This window comes from Chaetomium fimeti (assembly GCF_033439085.1).
Source record: "Chaetomium fimeti strain CBS 168.71 chromosome Unknown B0H64scaffold_2, whole genome shotgun sequence".
Classification (NCBI taxonomy): Eukaryota; Fungi; Ascomycota; class Sordariomycetes; order Sordariales; family Chaetomiaceae; genus Chaetomium; species Chaetomium fimeti.
The window spans coordinates 523,474-537,748 of record NW_026944330.1 but is presented as its reverse complement, the minus strand read 5'-3'; the positions used below and the strand labels follow the sequence as shown (position 1 = coordinate 537,748).

The window sequence follows — 14,275 nt, the reverse complement described above, 5'->3', positions numbered from 1 at the left end:
CCTTCACACAGCATTTTCCGGGTTAGGAAAGCTGAGCGGTTTTCACAGCCTGGTTGCTGCTGGCCGAGTTGACAGCCGTGTATCTCAAGCGCCCCCTAAGCGCCATCACTGAATCGCGGGGTGTGCACTTTCCGAAGCAAGGTAAATGCTCCTGGAGATCGAGGGATCCCATCCCTCGGCCGATATCAGATTGTCAACGTGACCAGTCTTTGAGCCTTCTTAGTGAGCCGCGTCCTGGAGGATTGTTCTATCAGCTGACTTCGTTCTGGCATGATTGGCACAAGCTGTCTCATGAGCCCACTGAGAACCCGCAAGTCAGCCGTCAACAACGTGGTCCGATATCGCGGTTGTCCTTGGCGGTTCCAAAGCAGGCAAATTTCCGTTTGAGTCATCGCTGGAACGGATTTGAGTTGGGCTGAGTGTCCCCTGGTCAAGGCCAGATCGTGTAGAAATGATTGGCTGCGCCCAGCCAGTCACTCAAAAGGTAAGGACCAAGGCCTTGCAAAAGATCAGGCGGAGGCTGCTCGTCTGCCTTGCTGGATGGATACAGAAACGACGCCATGGCTTGTTGTTCTGGATGTTGGGTTGCTCTGCATTTGCACAAGGCGTCACCGACCCGACGTGCCTGGCTGAACCCATGAAAGAAGTGAGACCAGTTTGCAGCCCATGCAGCTGGTGACGGACCGAAAGCGGGGTTGAGCCTGAGGGAGTGTTTATTGGATGAACATGCGTTTCCCAGGCCGTTTTCGATCTTTGAGCTTTGATGTGGCCCATTCTCGACACTCGTCTCCAAAAGCTCAGCACGGGAGGTCGAGATCGCGCGGAAGCAGAGCCGATTCGAAGGATTCTGATCTCAGCCGAAGGACGGTTGGAGACTGCACAGCAAAAACACAATCTCTGGCTGAGAGACCCGAGACCTCGGCTCTCTCGCGTCTGCCGGGCTTCAAAATGCATCATGACTGGCAGATTGACTCCGAGAGAGCGTCGCGGCTGCCGGTCACCCCGGTTGCGCCTCTGTGGGCTCGAGCTGGCAGGCTGGTGATGCACCGGGCTGTGTGAGGCAATGAGGGGGCTGCTTCTGGCGCGTCCCATGAGCACAGCCTGCCCGCATTGCGGGGAAAATCACACAACTCGGGGCTTGAGTATGCGATCGGCGTTTACCATGTATCATGAGGGAAGACAGCGCCCGGACTGGCCGGAATCTGTGTTCGAAATACGGATAAGCACTCCTCCGTCTCTGGCACAAGATTCCATTCTCAGCGGCCATGCTGAGCTGAAACGGCTGCGAGACCACTCAGTCAATGGATGAGACCGCGCTCACTCACCTCCCCCCCGGGAGGCTCAGGGCACTTTGAATGGCCCAATTACTTGGGGTGCAAGCAGTCGCGCGGCTATGGAACGATGGGTGCTGAAAGCTACAGAGAGGCTAGCTGTACAGATCTGTATGTACCAAAGTATGTGCAGTGAACTGACCACCTCGCCTGGGCTGTTGCCATCCGTTAGAGTCATACTACAAAAACTTGTCTAATCCGCTTCATTCAGGGCTACCTTAGGTAATGATGGCTAGGTAATCACATTTGTCATGCGCAACTTTTAGTTATTCATCTCAAAACTTGCGTCCGAAGCTCATCAGTGGAGGCGTTCGTACCGGGACGCAAGGGACACACCGGGCAATGCAGGGAGGAGGGATGTGCGCGATGGGGGATGAGTTCTCCTGAGTGGCGCAAATTACACCCAATTCCGGCTGTGGCGATTCGCGCTCGAGAGATTTCCGAGACCAGCAGTCTCGCCTCGTAACACTCCTCACTCCATGACTCCCAGGGGGGTTGACTAAGCTCATCAGCTGGGTGGCTGAGAGTGACTCAACATCATGAAATGGAGTTCAATAGGAGCCCGGGCCCTGAGACTCTGCTGAGGCCTCACGAACATCGGGGACGACGTCTCAACTCCGACCTTGATGATGCAATCAGGTCCCGGAAGCCACTGTCCCCGGGCTCACTTCAATGCTGGCTGAAATCGAAAACGTTCAGTCACTGCCGGAGCCAAGAAACGGACACGGCGAGGGCGACGGAGAATGACGACGAAAAGGGCATCTGCGCCTTCTTCCCAGGCTAGACCGCCTTGGGGAGACCAACCAACGCTAGACAGGGGTATTTGACTTTGCGTGCAGGCTGGCGAGCGAGCTGGCCACACCACAACACAACCCACCCCGCCGCTTTGCAGCAGCCTAGCCAATCAAGGCGTCGCTGATTTTACCATTCTTCCCATCCTCCGGCGAGTTGAAACTGTGAGTGTGTCTCGATGTGAGTGTGGTGCCGACCCGGCAGATTGATGGAGGAAGAGGGGCTTCGAGAAGGACGGTGTGCCCGTTGGCAGACATGAAGCCTGCATGCACTGGCTCCTTCCTTCCACGTTGTCTATCGGAGCCATCGCGAATCGCTTGGACTCTCGGAACGGAAAGGGAGAGAGGGAAGAAGCCGGAAGCATCAATAAAAAACGAGACATCGTATTCTGTAAAACGCGGGCGAAAAGTGACCTGATGCAGTCACCATTTCGCCCGTAGGGATGGACGGAGAGTCTCAGTGTGGGCTTCGAGTTTGGCAGCTGCTGGGATTCTGCCAAGCGGCGTTCATGTCGCACCGCTGACTGTCATGAACGGCTGGGCCAGGTGTGGACGGCCTGCAGGAGTGTGGAGGTTGGGGGGGGGAGGTGCAGACCTGGCTGTGGGCTGCTTGCAGCGTTTTGGCGTTTTGGCCCGAGTTTGGCAACCCCCCGTGGCATCAAGGACCCGTCGCACCCCATTCAAAACTAAGCCAGTGCCGTGCCGAGATGCTCCCTCTCCTTCCCTCCCCCCCATCGAGCCGTCACGATGCTCAACTTTAAGATCTAGGAAGAAGCGGCTCTACTGTAGTCAGCTTGTGAGATCTGTGTATCTTCTCTCTCCTCTCAATTTTTTCAAATCGTCCTTCGTCTCACACTTCATTTCCGGTCCCCGTCCCTTTTTTGCAGTCCCGGTTTCTTGTCCCTCATCCCGTTCCACTTTCCAATGATTGCCAGTCTGTTTGTCTAGAACGTTTCCCTTTCTCGCGACGCATTCACTTGCTCGCTGCGACAAAGGAAAACAGACCAACGGGCACACTCCTTTCCCCGGCAGCGTGTGCAAAACCTAGACGACGAGCTTCTCGGCCTCGCACCCCCAGTGCCGCTCGAACCCACCCCCGGTCCAACCAACCCGACCCCGAACAAGGAATCCGCCGCCCATTCAAAGAAAGGCGAGAAAGAAGCGAGCAGCGCGCAAAACAAGTCATCATCACTCATTTTCTCTCGCCTTGTCTATAACAACACACCGGTGACCCCGACCAAGCCGCCACCAAAGGAAAACGGGACCCATTTTCAGGCTCCCGCCGGACTGGTCACACCACCGCATCGCTCCACGCCTGCCAGTTGGGGCCACCTGGTTTTAGCCAGCCGCAAGTGTCGGTTACCTGACCCTCGCCACACAGCGGGAAGAGTCATAGAGACAAGGGGTCACCCGAAGCCGGCGACCTTATCTGAGTCGCCCGAACAGCCACGCGCTTTCACACCAAGGAGTCACATCGCCGCCTACCACGGCCGATACCAAGTCAACGTTCCCGTTATTAAATGCGGCTGATGATCTTGCTGCAACGACATCGTTAAGTCTCAACACAAACAACAACAACAACAACAACAACAACAACACACACACACACACACACACAACACAAACACACATATGGTACCTGCATAGCCCGCAAACCATCCCGAGCCAGCCGCACACTGCCTGCCGCGATATCGTCATTTCGACTCTCGACTTGGTCTTGCCTGCCCCGGCGCAACGCTTTTTTAAGGAACCTACCTCTACACCACGCCCCGTATGGTAGGGTATTAACCACCATATAACCACTCTTCCGCTAGTCCCAGCGAAAGCCACACACGATGCCTTTTGAGAGCATTGTACTTACACCAGTCGCCGTCTCCGCTCTGTCTACCGGTCTGATCTTTCGTGCAAAGTCGGCTTCTTGCGCCCAGCTCTAGAAGCCCGCTCCCCCTCTCGACATTTCCGGTTCTGCGACGATCTTTGCGATTCGTTGCAGAGCCAGCATATCGATAGGTTCACGATCCGTTCAGCACCCCCTCGGTTTTCCCGGTAGACACTGCGTGACGGCGACTGGAAGTCATTGGACGCGCCTCTATCCTCCCTAACACAAGATGGTGTCCTCCGCCATCGACGAACCGACCCCCTTCGCCCGCAATGCGCCCTACAACCTCTCGTTAGCCACCTCCTCCTCCTCCTCCTCCGCCTCATTCTGGTCCGACGTGTCTTCGCAGCACTCGGACGACTCGGTCTCGACCGCCCCGACATCCTATTCTGACTCCTGCGATTCCTTTTACTTTTCGCAGCCTCCGACCTCTTCGCAAACCTCGACCAGCTCCCTCGGCAGTTCCTGTGAACCCGCCATCAAGCTGCATGATCCCTGGGCAAAGTCCCAGCTCCAAGCCGACCCTAACAAGCTCCGACAGAACCCCCGGCGCACCGGCACCTCGGCGACTTCGCGTACCGGACGCCCGCCCTCGCTTGTGCGGCAGTCCGATCGTAAGCTCAGCTTCGTCGAGAACCTCGTCGGTAAGGAACGTTCTCGCCTCCCGTTAAGGACATGTACTCAATGTCGCTTTTTTCAGATACGTCGACCCATGTTGTGGAAGCTATTTGGCCCACCTCATCCGTGCCTCCGCGCCATGACAGCGGAAACAAGGCGGTGCTGCCGCTTCGGACCTTCATCCAGGAGACGCTGCGCCGCTCGCGGACCAGCTATTCCACCCTGCAGGTCGCTCTTTATTACCTGGTCTTGATAAAGTCCCATGTTCCGTCTTACGACTTCACCACGGAGCAGCCTGACGACTCGCGCTCGAGCCAGGCGATCCAGTGCGGGCGTCGCATGTTCCTCGCAGCCCTCATCCTTGCCTCTAAGTATCTCCAAGATCGCAATTATTCGGCTCGCGCGTGGAGCAAGATTTCCGGTCTTGACACTCTGGAGATCAACCAAAACGAGATGGCTTTTCTCTTGGCTGTCAACTGGAAGCTTCACGTCACCGAGGAGATTTACAAGCGCTGGGCCGACTGCGTATCCAAGTTTACGCCGACCCAGCCTCCTTCTCCTGGCGGAGCCGCCCAGCTGGTATACGAGAGACAGTGCCACGACTTCCGGCGCATCATATTGAACGTGTCCCCGGAGCTCGATAACCTGGCTGAGCTGACCACTTGGTCGCCCGTTTTGACGCCCACTCAAGACCTCCCCCCCCGGTCCCTCTATACCCCTCCCGCAGAGCCCACCGTCGCCTTTACGTTCGACGGGGAGCTTGGCTCAACCTCGAAGCTTCGCGGTGTTCCTACCATCATGGAGCCCGTTCCGTCGATGGCGTATGCGCCTGGCCGTTTGGTTCCGGCTCTCGGACTCCTGCCCACGCCGCGGCTAACTCCCCAGACGGGCGGATTCAGCACTCCTGCAGCGAGTGCCGCGTCCTCTCTTCTCGGGAGGAGCTCGTCGATGGGCTTTGCCATGGCTCAAGTGACGTCGGCCACTTCGGCGCAGTCTACCGACCGGTGGCCGCCCTCGGCAACGTCGTCACCGATGAGCTACCTTGCCCGTCGTTCCTCGCTCGCCAACTCGGTCTCAACGGCGTCCTCGCCCGAGTCAATGGTCTCGGATTCGTCCAGGCTCTCGCGCTCCTCCTCGATCTCTTCGGCTTCCTCGGTCACCGCGCCGTCGTCCAAGTTGGACGTTCAGGCGCGATACCGGTCTGCGAAGCTGTGCAGTGAGAGGGCGAGCTTGAGGCCGACCATTGCATCGGTCCCTGAAGACCACGAGGTTTTCATGACATCCTCGCCTGAGTCCTATGCCATCCCTGCTGGGAAGGAGCTCGGCGAAATGTCTTGGGAGACGCCTTTGGGACGTCGGGAGCGCGAGATGGACGATGCGGCACGGGCTCTTCAGGAACTGCACCGCTCTGGCGCCAACCGACCCGCGATGCCGGCAAGAGTTGGATCCAAGCGGGGCAGGGCCGATTCGGTCCACGACGACGTTCGCGAAATGCTCGCTGGTCAGCAAGACAGCCTCTCCTGGCCCGAGACTATGGTTCGCGCCCAGGTGCCCGCCCGGCGAGGCAGCCACAAGCGCGTCTGTTGCTCGACCGAGGCGGCCCGGGCACCCATGTTCTCTGCACTTCACCCAGCCGTTGGAGGGTTTGGCGGCCCGGGGATGTGGGAAGGGATTCTCAATTAATAACGCTCTCTGGGCACACCCTATCGACTTTTCAACATGTCTAATATTGCTTTTACCGCGCCATCTCGCACATATCAACAATCTTTTAAACACACAACACGGACCACCCTTGTGATACTATTGTTTTCTTGTATCGTTCCTTTTCCAGGAGGGTGATGGCAGGCGATCTCAAATGGAGTTTTCTGCTTCCAAATACCAGCCTTGGAGACCTCTAGCTCATAGACGGCTTAGATGGTGACCAAGGGAAACGGGCGAAAAAGCACGCTACGTTCTATTTTTGCATGGGCCCCGGGCTCGGGGAGGGAAATGGCATCGGGGTTGGGGGTTAGGGGGCAAGGCGGCGGAATCCTGGTTGAAATCGTTTGGCGAAGGTGGTTGTTGTTGTCCTGTGTACGATGAGTGGGGTGGATGTCTTGCTTTTACCGTCTTTCGTTTGCGTTTTCTTTACCGTTACTGACCCAGCTCTCGGCATCCTCCACTGGTGGATGCTGAGAAGGGAAATGGGATATTTATTAGGAGCATAATGGACGGAGCCAAGGCACCGGAGAGAACTGAACGGCTGCCGACGCCTGTTTCCTGCGTGTTGCACCGGCAACAGGAGGGAGGGGTTGGCAAACATTCGGTTTCCATCCTCTCCCCATGCCTGAGGCTTCTTTGCATCACAAACGGAGTTTGAACTGGGCTTTCCTCCCCAGAAACGAGACCCTTCGGGCCCCTCGAGAGGAACCCTCTGGACGGACGGACGGACGGACGGACAGAGGCGGAACTGGATCCATCAAGGTATCCCTTCCAAACTTGGCAGCTAGCGCACATAACGCAAGTTACCGTGCTACTCTTAGCCAGAGCACAGCTAGACGCTACAGTATTTGACGCAGTTGGAGCAAACAGTTTTCGTTCAAGGATGACGCGGTCTCGCGGTTGTGCAACGCTGCGAATTTCGGCCTGAGCAAGAAAGACATCGAGTGCCCTCGAGCGGGTGGACGCCGTGGCTTTATTTGAGCCCTTTCTGAAACTTGATTCTCAGGACACTCCCGCTTTGAACGGAGCATGTTTGTTTGTCCTCGCTGTCCTCGACAAATTCGTGGTTTGGCTTCACCTGGTGGGAATCTGCTGCTCACTCACCACCACTTGCTTTCTAACGGATTACTCAAAAGATCTGTAGTCCCCTGAAACCTGAGGCCCCCAGCGGAAGACAAAAAAACAACGTTGCCGAGCGACGGAGCCAACCCGGCGTGTGGTGCCTGCTTGGTCAGTCCTAGGGTGGTCTTGAATCGGGCCAGTCTCCTTCCGGTTTCGCCTCGCCTCCCGAGTGAGTCATCGGGGCGTTCACTCACGGACGGACGGACGGACTCCAACCCACCACCCACCACCAACCAACTCACACCCAACCATCGTGCCATCACACACCCCCCGGTCAGTTTAGTTCAGTTTCTTCCCGTTTTCTTCCTTTTATTTGCCTCCCGTTTTGAGATGTCAGTTGTTTGCAGAGTTTTTTGTTGGTTGGCTCACTGCCGGCCTGGCTGCGCTAATAGACCAGGGTAAGGTGGCCCAGTCAGTGATGAACTGGACACAAGAGGTGAGTGGTGAGTATGTGCTTCATCATGCCGACTTCGTCCCCGATCATGCCTACGGGTTCGTGCGTGGGTGGGTTCATCCTAACTCAGGCGGTGGGTATGACACGCCACGCGGTCTCACGTGCTTCGTGCTTGAATCAGCCGAAGGCGTCTGTTCCTCCCTCGCCCCCTGGCCGAATATGTCGTGGCGGATGTCGTTCGACATCATGGGGCGCGCGTGGTGTGGAGTTTGATGCCTACCCGACAGTGCGGTGACTGCTCTCCCTCCTGTGCTCTGCGCGTTCTGTTCTCTCTGCCTATCCTTCCTGACTTTCTCTTTCTCGCCCCTCCTCCTCCTCCTCCTGACTGCTAAGCCGCCGGGTGGGTCTCGGATCACCCGGGGAGGCGGGTAAGTGCAGGCTGAGTATCGTGCGCATGAGAAGAGGGGGGACGGCGAGATGGATGCGGAAGGAGTCAGCGTTTCCCTCCTTGGCTGGCCGTGGACGAGTTCGTGGGCGGCGTTTCGGTGGCGAGTGGGGACTCTTCACGCCCTTCCTGGGGCAAGACTCGATGGCCACTTCACGGTGGTACTTTTAGATCGGGGCTCTTCTGCCTGCTGTGTATGTGATAATGTTCGTAAGAGAGGTCACTCTTGTTTACTGCGTTGTCCGTGTCGATGCTCCTGACTCACGCCGGGCAATGGATCATGGCCTGGGTGACTCGATCGTGAGAACGTCACGGCGGATGGAGGAGTTTCTTCCCCGTGCCGACTCCCCACTCAGGTTCATCATGAACGCTGTTGTCACAGTTATGCGTCAACGTATATGCTCCGTTAATTCAATGAGAGCCGACCCTTCCGAGACGGTTACGTATGCACTCTGGACCTCAACCTGAGGGGCCTCCTTTGAGATCCCGGTCAACCTCCCTCGTCCATGAGCCTTGAAAACCGGCGCTTATTCAAAGGAGACATGGAAGTGATCTGGGCGAGCTGTGGCGCTCCTAGCTGGGCTGAGTCCCCAGAAGACCCGAATATCACGGAAGCTGATTGATATCGACAAGGAAGCGCCGATGACCGTCAGCTAGGAGGAAATGACCGTGGCCCCAAAGGCAGCTGCTGACAAATTGTAAGTCGATGCCGACGGGATGCGGTTACCTTTCTCCGGCAATGGCGACAGTTTGGAGTAATCCAGGCTGATACGGGTGGATTCGACGAAGCAGAGCGCAGATGCAACAGGGGGTGAGTAATTCTTTGATATGTACACATGTGAACCGCGGTTTGTTTTTCAACATAGTCTATCATTCAGTGTTGTGCCCAAGGGTAATAAGTAGTGTCCTGTGGTGAGCTGAGATGGTAGAGAAGAGAAATGGCCCAAGTATAGGCACTGTTGTACAGTAACAAGATGCATCAAAGTCAAAAGACCAAACAGAGATCAGCATCTACACCCATACCCCAAGATAACCCCCGCCACGAACGCCAGTCTATCCGATACATGCTCTCTTGCGCCGTAGGGAGCCCGAAAAAACAAGCATATCCACGCCCTAGAACTCCAAAAATCACCGCCGAGGTCGAACCAGGGACGGTTACCTGAACGGCCACTTCTTGGCTCGCGCCTGCTTGGCGTTCTTCATCATGTTGATGCGCCTCAACCGCTCGCGGTTGCTGGGATCCAGCAAGGCGTCCGTACCGTCCTCGCAGAACCAGTGGTCCTGGCTACGAAGACCGCCCAAGCCACCCCCGTTCATCTTGACGCGTCCAACCTTACGGAGCTTCACCAGCCCGTACCAGCAGACGATGAGCGAGAAGATGGACGAGAGGCCAGTGACGGCGCCAAAACCCCAGTTAGTCTCCTCGATAAAATTCTCGAGGTTCATGCCGTACAGGCCGGCTAGGAAGGTGCCCATGGCTAGGCCGAGCGTGCCGACACTGAACTTGAGGTCAAGCAACATGAGCGAGTTGCGGTTGGCGTCTAGAATCGCGCGGATGCTAGAGAGGGACGGTCAGTATCAACATATATTTGTGGACTTGGAGGAAGTGGGAAACTCACATTTCCTCCGTGTTCCTGATGCTCGACACGAGGTTGCCCGCCTCCTGTACCACCTCATCACAAATTTTATTGTATGATTCTAGGAGGAGTTCGACCTCGGTGTGGTCATCCTCGCCCCTGATCAAGTCGTGCATTTTTTCAGTCAAGTACATGTCGGCAAGGTCGTCGTCGGCCTCCAGCAGCTCTTCGATGGCGTCGCGGACCAACCTGGCCTTCTGCTCAAATGTGCTGACCCTCTTCGACAGGACGAGGAGAATCCTCAGCTTCTCACGATCGATATCGTCTTCTAGGTCGCTGAGGATACGAATGACCGGGTCTCGCACCGACTCGAAGTCGGCCTCCAGCTCAGATGTGACCGACATCAAGACCGCTTCGAGGGCTCGGAATTCGTAGGGCAAGCTGTTCGCGCCAGCTACCTGCTTTTGCTGGAGCTTCCCCTGCAGGTCGTACATGAACGCCGACTGGGGGTATGACGAGGTGGAGCCATAGACGTCGAACAGGAGGACTCGGTCGTGCTTAATGAGGACCTTCAGGTGGAGAAGGTTGAGGAGAATGGCGGACGGACGGACGAGAATGTGTGGGAGGTTGGACGAGTCGATCTTGCGGAGATCGCGCGGAAGGAGGCCATACTATCGAGTGACACTGTCAACAATCGGAGTCCATTGGGACTTGTGCTCGCATTGCGTACCCTAGCGATCAGCTCGCTTTTCTTAAGCTCACCGTCTACCATTATGACCTTCCCAGTCCCGTCCACCTCGGTGCACCGCAGCCTCGGGTCCATCGCCGCCTTCGCGGTCAATGACCTTCGCTGGAAGATTGACCCAGACTCCTCCTCCAGCCGCACTCGAATGTCACCCTCCTTCAATGGCTCGCCGCCTTTCTTCGAATCGGGCCCGAAAAGCCATTCGTGCCACGCCGGCTTGCTGCCATTCCCCCCAGGCGTCTGTCGTGAGGAAGCATACCGCGGCGCGCCCCCAGCAGGCGTAGGTTCCTGGCTCTTGGTGGTGCTCGCTGCGGCGGCGCGTTGCTTGGTGAGCGCCTTTGGGAGAATAGCATCGAGACCAAGAAATGCGGCTTGTAGTGTGGCTTCGCGGCGGGCTACCGGGGCGTTCAGAAGCCCTTCGGATAGACCTGTCCTCGCGCAAACGCAGACATGACGGCGAGTTGACAGGCGCGAGGGGCACCCGGCAAAGGCAAGGCCTTCGGATTGGGCGCGCAAGAACCTGAGAAGTCTCCGCGACGGTACTGCTGGCTTTAATGCCGGAGGCATTGCAGGCGGGAGGGGGCTGGGCTCCAGATGTCGAATCGTTGCCGCAACCCGAGCTTTCTCGATCTGAATCAAATTGTTCAAAAGCCGAGAATTGAACCTGCAGAATTATTGCCAGGGCGGTCGGATGTGGACACCCCCTGGCTGGCCCGTGCCCATGCAGCCCATTCACGGTGTGCGATTAGCACAAGAGGGTCAGCATCCTTGCATCAATCACATTGGACGAAAAGGGTCAGTCACTTCTCTTTTGAACGCCGCTTCTCCAAACGCGCAGGCGGTAAGAATGGAGTTTGTCAAACACTGGGGTGATAATCACATGGTAAGAACATCAGCAGCTGGCATACAAACCATATGTAGATATATATCGACCATGTAACTGATAATAGCATTCACTCAAGGGTGGAGGCGTCCCATTTCTTCTAGACTGAAAACCACAACGCCTTCGATCCCGTAATCTGTACACGATACCGGCCCGAAAACCACAAATATTTTTATCTTTGTTTTCGACACGCCAATGAAACTGACCCCGATAAAAGTTAAGGGCAAAGGGGGTCAGCTAAAGAAATGGAAGCCGCCGCCGCCGCCGCAAGCCCGGGCATCGAAGCGACGGCGAGATGATGACGATGAAGGCAACGGCAGCAACGACGGCTCACGTCGCAGGCGGTTCAAGTCAAAGAAGCCGGCCGCACCCTTAGAGGAACTGCCGACTGAGATCCTCGAGCGCATTATCTTGGTGTCCCGGAACCTCAACATCTTGCGCAGTAGTCTCAGGATCGGTTATCGCTTTTCATCCCGGGCATTTCTGACCGAACTGCTGGAGGCTGCGTTTGCGCCCACTTGGGACGTATGGTTCGGGTACGACAAGGACACCGTTTGTCACTCAGACGAGCGCCTTTTGCAGGAATTGGGCAACAGCCGCGTGCTGGATCCGGACTGGGTTCCAGGCGACCCTGATTTTCAGGTTTGCAATGCTCCTCGTTCACAACGAAGCCCAGACACTGGGTTGAAAAATCAAGACTGGCTGGTTAACTCGTTTTGGAACACTGCAGAGCGCCGTCTTTGCTTGCAAATGGGTCAATACCGCCCTAATACTTGAGGCCCAGCAGAAGTGGTATCGGAGGCACGGCGGCCCCGGCAACCTCCATGAGCACCTAAACCCCCTGGGCCGGTCACGCGCCGAGTATGCCCTTGCATTGCGGGCATCGAGGGGTGGGCTAGATGATATGGCAGTCCATTTCGAAAAGGACTGGGAACGGTTCAAGGGCTCTTGCGCCGAACTGTTCGCGATGGACAAACCTAAGTCAGCCGACGTCAACACCGTTTGGGAGCAGCCAGTGTACATGGAACTACATCCCTTAACCAGGGTTCCCGAACGGCTTCTGACCACCCCCTTTAACTGGGAGACAGCGAAGGCGACATATTGGCTGGTTCGTGGCGGCGGTCAATTACTCGCCGGGCAGATGTCTTCGTGGGAGGTACGTGTGATAAAGCCGAAACAAACATATCCAACACTCAAGTTACTGACCGGCCTCGTTTTACAGCTGACAAAGAGAGGCTATGATCGCATCATGAGTCTCGCCGATCAGCAGCTTATACTGGTCCTACTCGTGCTCTGGGTCAAACTACGCGTTTTCGACTACTGGCCAGAATTCCTTTTGGAGCAGGAGCTGGACACCAGCCAACAGATGCAACAATCGGGAACCTCGGCTGACCGAAAGCTCTGGTGGTGGACCTTTGAGTTGATAAGGTGCCGGGGTGGTCTTCGGGAAGCGCAACCAAAATAGCCTCCAACACATTCGTACCATATCCTCCTTTGTTGACTCGTCTAGCTCTCAGGGATGTCGCGCGACGTGCAGAAAAAGTGGCGAGCGGTGCAAACACACAAATCTTGAGAGACCCCCTTGTTGAGGCCTACATAACTCAAAGCCGTATTTTCAGTGTCAAGAGAGACCAGGGTTTGCAGAGAATGTCGAGATATTCCCTATCAAGCGTCGTTGGGATGTACAAGAGACGCATCGCAAAAATGCCCGTAAACCGTTTCCCGTTCCCAGAGTGCGAAATGACGTTCCATGCCATAAAGCCAGAGTCATAATAATGACCACTACCTGGTGATCTCGCAATACCAGGGCTCGCCCCTTTGCTGACCGAACCATCGGTATCACCAGGCCCTGCCCCCACCATCCCCGAACGAGGCTTCCCGCAGCATCATCATCGTTGCCTGAAGATGCCGCCGGGCGTTGTCGGAATTGACTTGATCGCGGCGGGTGACTTAAGAGCCGGGGTTGGGGTTCATCTGTACGACACAGATCAGCCTCGCTTGTCCTGACCTCCCATAGTTTGAGAATCAAACTGACCTTGCGCTTGCCGCCGGTCAATGTAATGTTGACGAAACGGCGGGTGTAAGTGAGTCTCTTCTTCGCACGGCCCTTACTATTCGCCTGTCAGATTTCTGTCGCACTGCCGTCGCTCGTGTCGGGTCTCGTTGGGTGCACATACGGAGTCTTCTTCTTCTCCTGCTTCTCGACCTTGGGGGTCTGAGACTTGACCTTGCCTATATGTACCGGTCAGAATCCCTCCCACGACTTCCAAATTCCCAATCCTCGATTCGACGGTCGCTGAAACAGTCGTTGGCGGGGAGTCGACGTACCGGCACGAGCCAAACTGTGGGTGATAGAGTTAGCGCTCGCCGAACACCAAGAAATATGAAATCAGGCTTGGGCAACCATACCTTCCGTGAACCTTGCCCATTTTGGATGATTGTCGTCGAAAACTCTCTCGAAGGCTTGTTGGAGAGGACAGTGACAGGGAAAAGAGTCTGCAGGTGGTCTCTTTCCGGGGCGGCGATTTCTGCGGATTATCCTGGTTACCTAAGACTTGTGGGAGCCCTGCGGGGCTCGGCTTGGGGCTTCAGACCGACAAGGGGTGCTCTCTGTGACAGTCACCTGATAACACACGTGACCTTACTTACCACTTCTCGGGAGGACAGGACCTCTCACTCACCCTGCATCAGCAGCGCCTCTCAAAACTGTTAACGATATATGTGTACTACAGTGAACGCGTGCAATGGTCCGATAACCTGCATTCATGTGGTGCCTACGTGCAACAATA

General features: G+C 56.2%; 6 protein-coding genes across 6 annotated transcripts; 2 read left to right on the top strand and 4 right to left on the bottom strand.

The window, feature by feature from the left end:
• Nucleotides 1-95: 95 nt before the first annotated feature.
• Nucleotides 96-1,259, bottom strand: B0H64DRAFT_71326 (uncharacterized protein). The gene has a single exon (XM_062808656.1). The coding sequence runs from the start codon at nucleotides 1,090-1,092 to the stop codon at nucleotides 478-480; it is 615 nt and encodes a 204-aa protein (XP_062661811.1). The 5' UTR covers nucleotides 1,093-1,259; the 3' UTR covers nucleotides 96-477.
• A 2,766-nt stretch (nucleotides 1,260-4,025) lies between these two features.
• Nucleotides 4,026-6,465, top strand: B0H64DRAFT_71160 (uncharacterized protein). Its single transcript, XM_062808653.1, has 2 exons — nucleotides 4,026-4,645; nucleotides 4,702-6,465. Exons 1-2 carry the CDS (start codon nucleotides 4,231-4,233, stop codon nucleotides 6,300-6,302), a joined length of 2,016 nt encoding a protein of 671 aa, XP_062661810.1. The 5' UTR covers nucleotides 4,026-4,230; the 3' UTR covers nucleotides 6,303-6,465.
• Nucleotides 6,466-7,267: 802 nt separating this feature from the next.
• Nucleotides 7,268-7,796, bottom strand: B0H64DRAFT_71172 (uncharacterized protein). Its single transcript, XM_062808655.1, has one exon. The coding sequence runs from the start codon at nucleotides 7,700-7,702 to the stop codon at nucleotides 7,421-7,423; it is 282 nt and encodes a 93-aa protein (XP_062661809.1). The 5' UTR covers nucleotides 7,703-7,796; the 3' UTR covers nucleotides 7,268-7,420.
• Nucleotides 7,797-9,295: 1,499 nt separating this feature from the next.
• B0H64DRAFT_71168 (uncharacterized protein) lies at nucleotides 9,296-11,250 on the bottom strand. Its single transcript, XM_062808654.1, has 3 exons — nucleotides 10,589-11,250; nucleotides 9,901-10,529; nucleotides 9,296-9,839 (listed from the first exon to the last, which is right to left on the bottom strand). Exons 1-3 carry the CDS (start codon nucleotides 11,168-11,170, stop codon nucleotides 9,437-9,439), a joined length of 1,614 nt encoding a protein of 537 aa, XP_062661808.1. The 5' UTR covers nucleotides 11,171-11,250; the 3' UTR covers nucleotides 9,296-9,436.
• A 431-nt stretch (nucleotides 11,251-11,681) lies between these two features.
• On the top strand, nucleotides 11,682-12,951 carry B0H64DRAFT_438782 (uncharacterized protein; the record flags this gene model as incomplete). The annotated part of the gene is made up of 3 exons (XM_062806377.1): nucleotides 11,682-12,128; nucleotides 12,217-12,642; nucleotides 12,709-12,951. 3 exons carry the CDS (start codon nucleotides 11,682-11,684, stop codon nucleotides 12,949-12,951), a joined length of 1,116 nt encoding a protein of 371 aa, XP_062661807.1.
• A 485-nt stretch (nucleotides 12,952-13,436) lies between these two features.
• B0H64DRAFT_438781 (ribosomal protein S30) lies at nucleotides 13,437-13,915 on the bottom strand (the record flags this gene model as incomplete). The annotated part of the gene is made up of 5 exons (XM_062806376.1): nucleotides 13,437-13,460; nucleotides 13,522-13,597; nucleotides 13,664-13,718; nucleotides 13,815-13,828; nucleotides 13,896-13,915. The coding sequence occupies 5 exons, from the start codon at nucleotides 13,913-13,915 to the stop codon at nucleotides 13,437-13,439; spliced, it is 189 nt and encodes a 62-aa protein (XP_062661806.1).
• Nucleotides 13,916-14,275: the final 360 nt, after the last annotated feature.

What these genes read in the sequence shown, in the direction of transcription:
- B0H64DRAFT_71326 (XM_062808656.1), bottom strand. Translation starts at nt 1,092, where the DNA reads ATGGGACGCGCCAGAAGCAGCCCCCTCATTGCCTCACACAGCCCGGTG.
- B0H64DRAFT_71160 (XM_062808653.1), top strand. Translation starts at nt 4,231, where the DNA reads ATGGTGTCCTCCGCCATCGACGAACCGACCCCCTTCGCCCGCAATGCG. An exon ending in CTTCGTCGAGAACCTCGTCG is followed by an intron (nt 4,646 to 4,701) that starts GTAAGGAACGTT and finishes CGCTTTTTTCAG; the next exon opens with ATACGTCGACCCATGTTGTG.
- B0H64DRAFT_71172 (XM_062808655.1), bottom strand. Translation starts at nt 7,702, where the DNA reads ATGGCACGATGGTTGGGTGTGAGTTGGTTGGTGGTGGGTGGTGGGTTG.
- B0H64DRAFT_71168 (XM_062808654.1), bottom strand. Translation starts at nt 11,170, where the DNA reads ATGCCTCCGGCATTAAAGCCAGCAGTACCGTCGCGGAGACTTCTCAGG. An exon ending in AAAGCGAGCTGATCGCTAGG is followed by an intron (nt 10,530 to 10,588) that starts GTACGCAATGCG and finishes GTCACTCGATAG; the next exon opens with TATGGCCTCCTTCCGCGCGA. An exon ending in ATCAGGAACACGGAGGAAAT is followed by an intron (nt 9,840 to 9,900) that starts GTGAGTTTCCCA and finishes GTCCCTCTCTAG; the next exon opens with CATCCGCGCGATTCTAGACG.